This window comes from Bufo gargarizans, chromosome 8 (genome assembly GCF_014858855.1).
Source record: "Bufo gargarizans isolate SCDJY-AF-19 chromosome 8, ASM1485885v1, whole genome shotgun sequence".
NCBI lineage: Eukaryota > Metazoa > Chordata > Amphibia > Anura > Bufonidae > Bufo > Bufo gargarizans.
The window spans coordinates 192059748-192073377 of NC_058087.1; the positions used below are offsets into that span (position 1 = coordinate 192059748).

Genomic DNA, 13630 nt, shown 5'->3' on the forward strand with positions numbered 1-13630 from the left:
TGATCTCCACATTACCTATTCTATAGGAGAGAGTAGTGAGCATGCTCTGTGACCTGTGCAGAAGAGGGAGGGAGGTGATCTCCCCATTACCTATTCTATAGGAGAGAGTAGTGAGCATGCTCTGTGACCTGTGCAGAAAAGGGAGGGAGGTGATCTCCACATTACCTATTCTATAGGAGAGAGTAGTGAGCATGCTCTGTGACCTGTGCAGGAAAGGGAGGGAGGTGATCTCCACATTACCTATTCTATAGGAGAGAGTAGTGAGCATGCTCTGTGACCTGTGCAGAAGAGGGAGGGAGGTGATCTCCCCATTACCTATTCTATAGGAGAGAGTAGTGAGCATGCTCTGTGACCTGTGCAGAAAAGGGAGGGAGGTGATCTCCACATTAGCTATTCTATAGGAGATAGTAGTGAGCATGCTCTGTGACCTGTGTGGAGCTCAATGTGCAGTGGAGGGGGACTACTGTGAGGACTACAAATAAATATTTTCATCAAGGACAGCACCAGCGTCCCACCTTCCGGAAGCGTCACCAGCGGTTCGACTCCTTCCCGCTGAAAGTCATAGGAATAAATACAGGCTTGCTGTACTAAGTGGCTTCTTATTGAGTTAAAGAATAGGACTTCTGGTGCTGGGAGGGATTTTGTGGGAGGGATTGCAGGTGGCTGATGTGGTTTGAAGCAGAGATCCTTGGAAGTTCAGTTTTTGCATTTTAGTTCTGCCATTTAAAACTTTTTTGATTCCTCTGCTTGATTAAGCGGAGAGGCCTGGGCAACCAGGTGCTATACATTGGACCCGTGAACTCTCCAGAGCTCGCTCTTCCTGAGGCTTACTGCACTAAGTGGCTTCTCATTCAGTGGAGCTTAAGACAAGGAGCAGGAAACTAAGGTTGGATGCAATGTCCTTGTGTGTTGTTGACTTGATTCCAGCTCGTCCTCCAACTGCAGCAGACAGGGTCTAAGTCTAACTCACATTTACTGTTTTACTTCTTTACTGTTCATCCCCATTAAACATGTGCTCCATGGACAATGCCACTAAGTGTGTGTCCTCTGCAGTTTCCGTGCCTTGAAGAGCCACACGAGGGTGAATATATTTGCACTAGATGCCATAATGTTGCACATTTGGAAGCCCAGATCTTGGATCTAAATAAGCAGCTTGAAATACTTAGGGGCTGTGGCGAAACCAACCTCGCCACGGTGTTTTGTAGGGGGCTGTTTGCCAGCCTCCTGCTCCAGGATTACGGCCCTTTGAGATACTTTTGCTAACTTTTAAACCCCTGAACCTATTCCAGGGAATTTTGGATAGGTTTGTCCCAAAGTTATACTGTTTAAATTGATGTAAGTTATATGTATGGACAATGTAACCTCACAAAGTTGTAACAACTTATAATAAGTGTAACTTGTCAGCTTGGGAGGAATATGCTGGGTGTGGTTCTATTGTCCCATTGTGTGTTTAAATGGTGATGTCTGTCCTGTTGTCTCCACATGTGTATTGGCGATCTCCCCTTTGTCCTGAGAGATAATTGGATTGCCCTTGGTTGTCTCTGGGACAGAGAGGAGGAAACCATGATGCATTGTGGGGGTGTGTTGTATCTGTCCTGTGTCGCAGTCTCCCTTCTGGTCCTCTAGGGGGCGTGAAAGATTGGTTGCTGTACTTGCATTGTGTGTGTTGTAAGATATTGATTGGTTGGATTTCAAAACCCGGTGGGCAGTACTATGTTTGGTTTTTATGAATAAAAGAGGCTGTACCTGAAGTACAGTGAGAGCACTGCTTGACCCTCAACACGGAGCCTTGTCTCGTCATTGGGGGGATTCCCTGTATGCTGTTGGAGACTGATTGCCAGGAGTGTAAGCTGACGGATACGCTTTTCCTGTTCGTCTGCTGACAGCTATTTGCGAGGTTCCAGTTTGGAGTGCTATTTTGTATCCAGTTCTGGAGGTTGGTGTTCTGCAGTAGCTGTGCCTGTCTCTCAGAAAGGGCATATCGCCTAAACAGATTTTAACCCCTTGCCTGCTGAAACGGTCCGTTACAGACACCACGAGGACTACAGTGAGACTGACACCACGAGGACTACAGTGAGACTGACACCACGAGGACTACAGTGAGACTGACACCACGAGGACTACAGTGAGACTGACACCACGATGACTACAGTGAGACTGACACCACGATGACTACAGTGAGACTGACACCACGATGACTACAGTGAGACTGACACCACGATGACTACAGTGAGACTGACACCACGATGACTACAGTGAGACTGACACCACGATGACTACAGTGAGACTGACACCACGATGACTACAGTGAGACTGACACCACGATGACTACAGTGAGACTGACACCACGATGACTACAGTGAGACTGACACCACGATGACTGCAGTAAGACTGACAGCACGAGGACTACAGTGAAAGTAAGGGTTAGGTAGTGTAGGGGATGTGACTATGTTCGGGAGAGACCTCCCAGCTGTTTTCTGTGCCCCTCACATGTTCTCATCCCATCATTTGTCAGGTTCAGGGGTCTCACCTCGGACTGTGGCCACTCTGGTCACCGGCTCCAGCCACGCGCCGTCACTATGTTCCCACTCCACGCTGCAGCCGGCCTCTTCACAAACAGCCTGAAAGAAGGGGCACCCTGCCAGCACCCCCGCAGACTTACAGAGCAGTACTGCCTCCTGACAGCCCTGTGCCCCACCGGAAGCAGCCCACCCAGCAAAGTCCAGAAAAGGGGCATCCTCCGCCAGCCAGTCCCGAGCCAGCTGCTGTAAGCGGCAACGAGGCAGGAGAAGCCTGAGATCACCGGGAGCCGTCAGCATCTGCGGAGGACAGTAATCATCCCTGACATCTCCTGATAGACTCCGCCTCCTTGTACCCCACACCCTGTCATCACCCCACAATTATAACACCCTGTCATCACCCCACAATTATAACACCCTGCACCCCACAATTATAGCACCCTGCACCCCACAATTATAGCACCCTGCACCCCACAATTATAACCCCCTGTCATCACCCCACAATTATAACCCCCTGTCATCACCCCACAATTATAACCCCCTGTCATCACCCCACAATTATAACACTCTGCACCCCACAATTATAGCACCCTGCACCCCACAATTATAACCCCCTGCACCCCACAATTATAACCCCTGCACCCCACAAGTTATAACCCCCTGTCATCACCCCACATGCTATAACCCCCTGCACCCCACACATTATAAACCCCTGCACCCCACACATTATAACACTCTGCGCCCCACACGTTATAACACTCTGCGCCCCACACGTTATAACACTCTGCGCCCCACACGTTATAACACTCTGCGCCCCACACATTATAACACTCTGCGCCCCACACGTTATAACACTCTGCGCCCCACACGTTATAACACTCTGCACCCCACACGTTATAACACTCTGCACCCCACACGTTATAACACTCTGCACCCCACAATTATAACACTCTGCACCCCACACGTTATATCACTCTGCACCCCACACGTTATAACACTCTGCACCCCACACGTTATAACACTCTGCACCCCACACGTTATAACACTCTGCGCCCCACAATTATAACACTCTGCGCCCCACACGTTATAACACTCTGCGCCCCACAATTATAACACTCTGCGCCCCCACAATTATAACACTCTGCACCCCACAATTATAACACTCTGCACCCCACACGTTATAACCCCCTGTCATCACCCCACATGCTATAACCCCCCTGCACCCCACACATTATAACCCCCTGCACCCCACACATTATAACACTCTGCGCCCCACACATTATAACCCCCTGCGCCCCACACATTATAACCCCCTGCACCCCACACATTATAACACTCTGCACCCCACACGTTATAACACTCTGCGCCCCACACATTATAACACTCTGCGCCCCACACGTTATAACACTCTGCGCCCCACACATTATAACACTCTGCACCCCACACGTTATAACACTCTGCACCCCACACGTTATAACACTCTGCGCCCCACACGTTATAACACTCTGCGCCCCACACGTTATAACACTCTGCGCCCCACACGTTATAACACTCTGCGCCCCACACGTTATATCACTCTGCACCCCACACGTTATAACACTCTGCGCCCCACACGTTATAACACTCTGCGCCCCACACGTTATATCACTCTGCACCCCACACGTTATATCACTCTGCACCCCACACATTATATCACTCTGCACCCCACACGTTATAACACTCTGCACCCCACACATTATATCACCCTGCACCCCACAATTATAACACTCTGCGCCCCACACATTATATCACTCTGCGCCCCACACGTTATATCACTCTGCACCCCACACGTTATATCACTCTGCACCCCACACATTATAACACTCTGCACCCCACACATTATATCACTCTGCACCCCACACATTATAACACTCTGCACCCCACACATTATAACACTCTGCACCCCACACATTATAACACTCTGCACCCCACACATTATATCACCCTGCACCCCACAATTATAACACTCTGCGCCCCACACATTATATCACTCTGCACCCCACACATTATATCACTCTGCACCCCACACGTTATAACACTCTGCACCCCACACGTTATATCACTCTGCACCCCACACATTATATCACTCTGCGCCCCACACATTATATCACTCTGCGCCCCACACATTATATCACTCTGCACCCCACACGTTATAACACTCTGCACCCCACACGTTATATCACTCTGCACCCCACACATTATAACACTCTGCACCCCACACGTTATAACACTCTGCACCCCACACGTTATAACACTCTGCACCCCACACATTATATCACTCTGCACCCCACACGTTATATCACTCTGCACCCCACACATTATATCACTCTGCACCCCACACGTTATAACACTCTGCACCCCACACATTATATCACTCTGCACCCCACACGTTATAACACTCTGCACCCCACACATTATATCACTCTGCACCCCACACATTATAACACTCTGCACCCCACACGTTATAACACTCTGCACCCCACACGTTATAACACTCTGCACCCCACACATTATATCACTCTGCACCCCACACATTATATCACTCTGCACCCCACACGTTATAACACTCTGCACCCCACACGTTATAACACTCTGCACCCCACACGTTATAACACTCTGCACCCCCACACATTATAAACACTCTGCACCCCACACATTATATCACTCTGCACCCCACACATTATATCACCCTGCACCCACAATTATAACACTCTGCGCCCCACACATTATATCACTCTGCGCCCCACACGTTATATCACTCTGCACCCCACACGTTATAACACTCTGCAACCCCACACGTTATATCACTCTGCACCCCACACATTATAACACTCTGCACCCCACACGTTATAACACTCTGCACCCCACACGTTATAACACTCTGCGCCCCACACGTTATAACACTCTGCGCCCCACACGTTATATCACTCTGCACCCCACACGTTATAACACTCTGCACCCCACACGTTATATCACTCTGCACCCCACACATTATATCACTCTGCACCCCACACGTTATATCACTCTGCACCCCACACATTATATCACTCTGCACCCCACACATTATATCACTCTGCACCCCACACATTATATCACTCTGCACCCCACACATTATATCACTCTGCACCCCACACATTATATCACTCTGCACCCCACACGTTATATCACTCTGCACCCCACACGTTATATCACTCTGCACCCCACACATTATATCACTCTGCACCCCACACATTATAACACTCTGCACCCACACATTATATCACTCTGCACCCCACACATTATATCACTCTGCACCCCACACGTTATATCACTCTGCACCCCACACGTTATATCACTCTGCACCCCACACATTATATCACTCTGCACCCCACACGTTATATCACTCTGCACCCCACACATTATAACACTCTGCACCCCACACGTATAACACTCTGCACCCCACACGTTATATCACTCTGCCACCCCACACGTTATAACACTCTGCGCCCCACACGTTATATCACTCTGCACCCCACACGTTATATCACTCTGCACCCCACACGTTATATCACTCTGCACCCCACACATTATATCACTCTGCACCCCACACGTTCTATCACTCTGCACCCCACACATTATAACACTCTGCACCCCACACATTATATCACTCTGCACCCCACACATTATATCACTCTGCACCCCACACATTATAAACCTCTGCACCCCACACGTTATAACACTCTGCACCCCACACGTTATATCACTCTGCACCCCCACACGTTATAACACTCTGCACCCCACACGTTATAACACTCTGCACCCCAACACGTTATATCACTCTGCACCCCACACGTTATAACACTCTGCACTCCACACGTTATTACACTCTGCACCCCACACGTTATAACACTCTGCACCCCACACGTTATAACACTCTGCACCCCACACGTTATATCACTCTGCACCCCACACATTATAACACTCTGCACCCCACACATTATAACACTCTGCACCCCACACGTTATATCACTCTGCACCCCACACATTATAACACTCTGCACCCCACACGTTATAACACTCTGCACCCCACACGTTATAACACTCTGCACCCCACACGTTATAACACTCTGCACCCCACACGTTATTACACTCTGCACCCCACACGTTATAACACTCTGCACCCACACATTATAACACTCTGCGCCCCACACGTTATAACACTCTGCACCCCACACGTTATTACACTCTGCACCCCACACGTTATAACACTCTGCACCCCAGACGTTATTACGTCCGGCACCCCACACATTATAACACTCTGCACCCCACACGTTATAACACTCTGCGCCCCCACACGTTATATCACTCTGCACCCCACACGTTATAACACTCTGCACCCCACACGTTATAACACTCTGCACCCCACACGTTATAACACTCTGCACCCCACACGTTATAACACTCTGCACTCCACACGTTATTACACTCTGCACCCCACACATTATATCACTCTGCACCCCACACGTTATAACACTCTGCACCCCACACGTTATAACACTCTGCACCCCACACGTTATAACACTCTGCACCCCACACGTTATATCACTCTGCACCCCACACGTTATAACACTCTGCACCCCACACGTTATAACACTCTGCACCCCACACGTTATAACACTCTGCACCCCACACGTTATAACACTCTGCACCCCCACACGTTATATCACTCTGCACCCCACACGTTATAACACTCTGCACCCCACACGTTATAACACTCTGCACCCCACACGTTATATCACTCTGCACCCCACACGTTATAACACTCTGCACCCCACACGTTATAACACTCTGCACCCCACACGTTATAACACTCTGCACCCCACACGTTATAACACTCTGCACCCCACACGTTATATCACTCTGCACCCCACACGTTATAACACTCTGCACCCCACACATTATATCACTCTGCACCCCACACATTATATCACTCTGCACCCCACACGTTATATCACTCTGCACCCCACACGTTATATCACTCTGCACCCCACACATTATATCACTCTGCACCCCACACATTATAACACTCTGCACCCACACGTTATATCACTCTGCACCCCACACGTTATATCACTCTGCACCCCACACGTTATATCACTCTGCACCCCACACGTTATAACACTCTGCACCCCACACATTATATCACTCTGCACCCCACACATTATATCACTCTGCACCCCACACGTTATAACACTCTGCACCCCACACATTATAACACTCTGCGCCCCACACATTATATCACTCTGCACCCCACACGTTATATCACTCTGCACCCCACACGTTATAACACTCTGCGCCCCACACATTATATCACTCTGCACCCCACACGTTATATCACTCTGCACCCCACACGTTATATCACTCTGCACCCCACACGTTATAACACTCTGCACCCCACACGTTATATCACTCTGCACCCCACACGTTATAACACTCTGCACCCCACACCTTATATCACTCTGCACCCCACACATTATATCACTCTGCACCCCACACATTATAACACTCTGCACCCCACACGTTATAACACTCTGCACCCCACACGTTATAACACTCTGCACCCCACACGTTATAACACTCTGCACCCCACACGTTATAACACTCTGCACCCCACACGTTATAACACTCTGCACCCACACATTATAACACTCTGCGCCCCACACGTTATAACACTCTGCACCCCACACGTTATTACACTCTGCACCCCACACGTTATTACACTCTTCACCCCACACGTTATATCACTCTGCACCCCACACATTATATCACTCTGCGCCCCACACGTTATTACACTCTGCACCCCACACATTATATCACTCTGCACCCCACACATTATATCACTCTGCACCCCACACGTTATATCACTCTGCACCCCACACATTATATCACTCTGCACCCCACACATTATATCACTCTGCACCCCACACATTATATCACTCTGCACCCCACACGTTATATCACTCTGCACCCCACACGTTATATCACTCTGCACCCCACACGTTATATCACTCTGCACCCCACACGTTATAACACTCTGCACCCCACACGTTATATCACTCTGCACCCCACACGTTATAACACTCTGCACCCCACACATTATATCACTCTGCACCCCACACATTATATCACTCTGCACCCCACACATTATAACACTCTGCACCCCACACGTTATAACACTCTGCACCCCACACGTTATAACACTCTGCACCCTACACGTTATAACACTCTGCACCCCACACGTTATAACACTCTGCACCCCACACGTTATAACACTCTGCACCCACACATTATAACACTCTGCGCCCCACACGTTATAACACTCTGCACCCCACACGTTATTACACTCTGCACCCCACACGTTATTACACTCTGCACCCCACACGTTATATCACTCTGCACCCCACACATTATATCACTCTGCGCCCCACACGTTATTACACTCTGCACCCCACACATTATATCACTCTGCACCCCACACATTATATCACTCTGCACCCCACACGTTATATCACTCTGCACCCCACACATTATATCACTCTGCACCCCACACATTATATCACTCTGCACCCCACACATTATATCACTCTGCACCCCACACGTTATATCACTCTGCACCCCACACGTTATATCACTCTGCACCCCACACGTATATCACTCTGCACCCCACACGTTATAACACTCTGCACCCCACACGTTATATCACTCTGCACCCCACACGTTATAACACTCTGCACCCCACACATTATATCACTCTGCACCCCACACATTATATCACTCTGCACCCCACACATTATAACACTCTGCACCCCACACGTTATAACACTCTGCACCCCACACGTTATAACACTCTGCACCCCACACGTTATAACACTCTGCACCCCACACGTTATAACACTCTGCACCCCACACGTTATAACACTCTGCACCCACACGTTATAACACTCTGCGCCCCACACGTTATAACACTCTGCACCCCACACGTTATTACACTCTGCACCCCACACGTTATTACACTCTGCACCCCACACGTTATATCACTCTGCACCCCACACATTATATCACTCTGCGCCCCACACGTTATTACACTCTGCACCCCACACATTATATCACTCTGCACCCCACACATTATATCACTCTGCACCCCACACGTTATATCACTCTGCACCCCACACATATATCACTCTGCACCCCACATTATATCACTCTGCACCCCACACATTATATCACTCTCAGCCACACATTATTATCATCTGCACCCCACACATATACACTCTGCACCCCCAACACGTTATATCCACTCTGAACCCCACAGTGATAACACTCTGCCACCCCACACGTTATAACAATCTGCGCCCCACACGTTATATCACTCTGCCACCCCACCACGTTATAACACTCTGCGCCCCACCACATTATATCACTGCTGCACCCCAACGTTTATAATAACTCTGCAACCCCACATTATATCACTTCTGCGCACCCACACGTTATTACACTCTGCACCCCACACATCTATAAACACATCTGCACCCCACACGTTATATCACTCTGCAGCACCCCCACGTATAACACTCTGCACCCCACACGTTATAACACTCTGCACCCACAGCACGTTTATAACCACTCTGCACCCCACACGTATAACCACCTTCTGCACCCCACACGTTTATAACACTCTGCACACCCCACCACGTTTATAACACTCTGCACCCCACACGTTATAACACTCTGCACCCCACACGTTATAACACTCTGCGCCCCACACGTTATAACCCCCTGCACCCCACACGTATAAACACTCTGCGCCCCACACGTTATAACACTCTGCACCCCACACGTTATAACACTCTGCGCCCCACACGTTATAACACTCTGCACCCCACACGTTATATCACTCTGCACCCCACACGTTATAACACTCTGCACCCCACACGTTATAACACTCTGCACCCCAGACTTTATTACGTCCGGCACCCCACACGTTATAACACTCTGCACCCCAGACTTTATTACGTCCGGCACCCCACACGTTATATCACTCTGCACCCCACACGTTATAACACTCTGCACCCCACACGTTATAACACTCTGCACCCCACACGTTATAACACTCTGCACCCCACACGTTATAACACTCTGCACCCCACACGTTATAACACTCTGCACCCCACACGTTATATCACTCTGCACCCCACACATTATATCACTCTGCACCCCAACACACTTATAACACTCTGCACCCCACACGTTATAACACTCTGCACCCCACACGTTATAACACTCTGCACCCCACACGTTATAACACTCTGCACCCCACACGTTATAACACTCTGCGCCCCACACGTTATAACACTCTGCGCCCCACACGTTATAACACTCTGCGCCCCACACGTTATAACACTCTGCTCCCCACACGTTATAACACTCTGCACCCCACACGTTATAACACTCTGCACCCACACGTTATATCACTCTGCACCCCACACGTTATAACACTCTGCGCCCCACACGTTATATCACTCTGCACCCCACACGTTATAACACTCTGCGCCCCACACGTTATAACACTCTGCACCCCACACGTTATATCACTCTGCACCCCACACGTTATATCACTCTGCACCCCACACATTATATCACTCTGCGCCCCACACGTTATAACACTCTGCACCCCACACGTTATATCACTCTGCACCCCACACGTTATAACACTCTGCTCCCCACACGTTATTACACTCTGCACCCCACACGTTATATCACTCTGCACCCCACACGTTATATCACTCTGCACCCCACACGTTATATCACTCTGCACCCCACACGTTATAACACTCTGCACCCCACACGTTATTACACTCTGCACCACACACGTTATTACACTCTGCACCCCACACGTTATATCACTCTGCACCCCACACGTTATAACACTCTGCACCCCACACGTTATAACACTCTGCACCCCACACGTTATAACACTCTGCACCCCACACGTTATAACACTCTGCACCCCACACGTTATAACACTCTGCGCCCCACACGTTATAACACTCTGCGCCCCCACACGTTATAACACTCTGCGCCCCACACGTTATAACACTCTGCACCCCACACGTTATAATCACTCTGCACCCCACACGTTATATCACTCTGCACCCCACACGTTATAACACTCTGCGACCCCCACACGTTATATCACTCTGCACCCCACACATTATATCACTCTGCACCCCACACATTATATCACTCTGCACCCCACACGTTATATCACTCTGCACCCCACACGTTATATCACTCTGCACCCCACACATTATATCACTCTGCACCCCACACGTTATAACACTCTGCGCCCCACACGTTATAACACTCTGCACCCCACACGTTATATCACTCTGCACCCCACACGTTATATCACTCTGCACCCCACACATTATATCACTCTGCACCCCACACGTTATATCACTCTGCACCCCACACGTTATATCACTCTGCACCCCACACGTTATATCACTCTGCACCCCACACATTATATCACTCTGCGCCCCACACGTTATTACACTCTGCACCCCACACATTATATCACTCTGCACCCCACACATTATATCACTCTGCACCCCACACGTTATATCACTCTGCACCCCACACGTTATATCACTCTGCACCCCACACATTATATCACTCTGCACCCCACACGTTATAACACTCTGCACCCCACACGTTATATCACTCTGCACCCCACACGTTATAACACTCTGCACCCCACACGTTATAACACTCTGCACCCCACACGTTATAACACTCTGCACCCCAGACTTTATTACGTCCGGCACCCCACACGTTACAGGCCTCCCCGTCCCTCGTCCTCACCTCGTGTTGTTTTCCTCCGTCTGTCGATTATAAAAGTGAGGAAACTTCTTGAAGGAAAAGGCAAACAGTGGTTACACATTGACAATTTTCAGGGGTCAAAGTTCAGAGGTCAATGATGAATAAAGGTAAATAAGAAAATGCTGGCTGCAGACTGGACGACCACTTTATTAGGGGGGTTACAAGTCCAGGGGGTAAAGCGAGAGGTCTCCTGGAGTTAGGCCCTCGTTAGAATGGGTGAGAGCAGCTGTGGACCATGTGGAGCGTCAGAGAGCTATAAGGATGTACGCTCGACCTGCCCGCCAAGGTCTAGGTGACCCCTACAGATCACACGTGCTCACTGTCCCTGGGCGGGACCATCATTCATCCTTGACAAGGCTTCTTCCACCTCCTTTTGCTCCACTCCCACTTACCTAAATTATCCACGTAGTGGATTCTCCACATGGTCCACACCATGGTCCATATCTTCACGTACAGCACTCCGCACCGCAGAGGTGCCTGTATTCATGTACCTACCCCTGTATCGTACAGATCTCAGGACTTTCAGAACTGAGTACACAGCCTGTGATGTATTGCTCCTATGCTGGGCAGGTATTTCTGTATATATTGTAGGCCGTCTACGAGGAGACTTCAGAGTCGGCCGTCTAATGGTCATCTCTGGAGCTCTCGGAAGAAAGATGCGTTCATTTGCCTCGGAATCCTGGACTGCCATGGTTTGACTGATTGTACTTCTTGGAGATTGCCTCCTACCACTGAGCACCAACTAAACCAGGGTGTCGACCAGAGGCTCCTGATCTGTGGTAGCTCCACGAGGTGATGAATACTGGTCACGTGGACCATTAGATGGAGGTCCTCACTACCATTCTCACCAGACCATGACTATACCACCCTGGTATTACTGTCCTTCTGTTACTGGAGGGATCAACCAGGCTGGGCTCAGTGCTTCTATTACTGGAGGGATCTACCAGGCTGGGCTCCGTGCTTCTATTACTGGAGGGATCTACCAGACAGGGCTCAGTGCTTCGGTTACTAGAGGGATCTACCAGGTTGGGCTCAGTGCTCCTGTTACTGGAGGGATCTACCAGGCTGGACTCAGTGCTTCTGTTACTAGAGGGATCAACCAAACCAGGCTGGGCTCAGTGCTCCTGTTACTGGAGGGATCTACCAGGCTG

The 13630-nt window shown here is 49.6% G+C and overlaps 1 protein-coding gene across 2 annotated transcripts in view; it reads right to left on the reverse strand.

Moving 5' to 3' along the window:
* Positions 1–12499, reverse strand: part of QPRT (quinolinate phosphoribosyltransferase) — a 34247-nt gene extending 21748 nt beyond the window's left edge. Inside the window, exons 1-2 of one of the 2 annotated variants that reach the window (XM_044304237.1) lie at positions 12462–12499; positions 2531–2819 (exon numbers count right to left, since the gene is read on the reverse strand). In XM_044304237.1, coding sequence (XP_044160172.1) covers positions 2531–2819 — 289 coding nt within the window. In that variant the 5' untranslated portion in view covers positions 12462–12499. The remainder of the gene's footprint in view (positions 1–2530; positions 2820–12461) is intronic. The other variant, XM_044304236.1, reaches the window with a different exon arrangement.
* Between the last annotated feature and the right edge of the window lie 1131 nt (positions 12500–13630).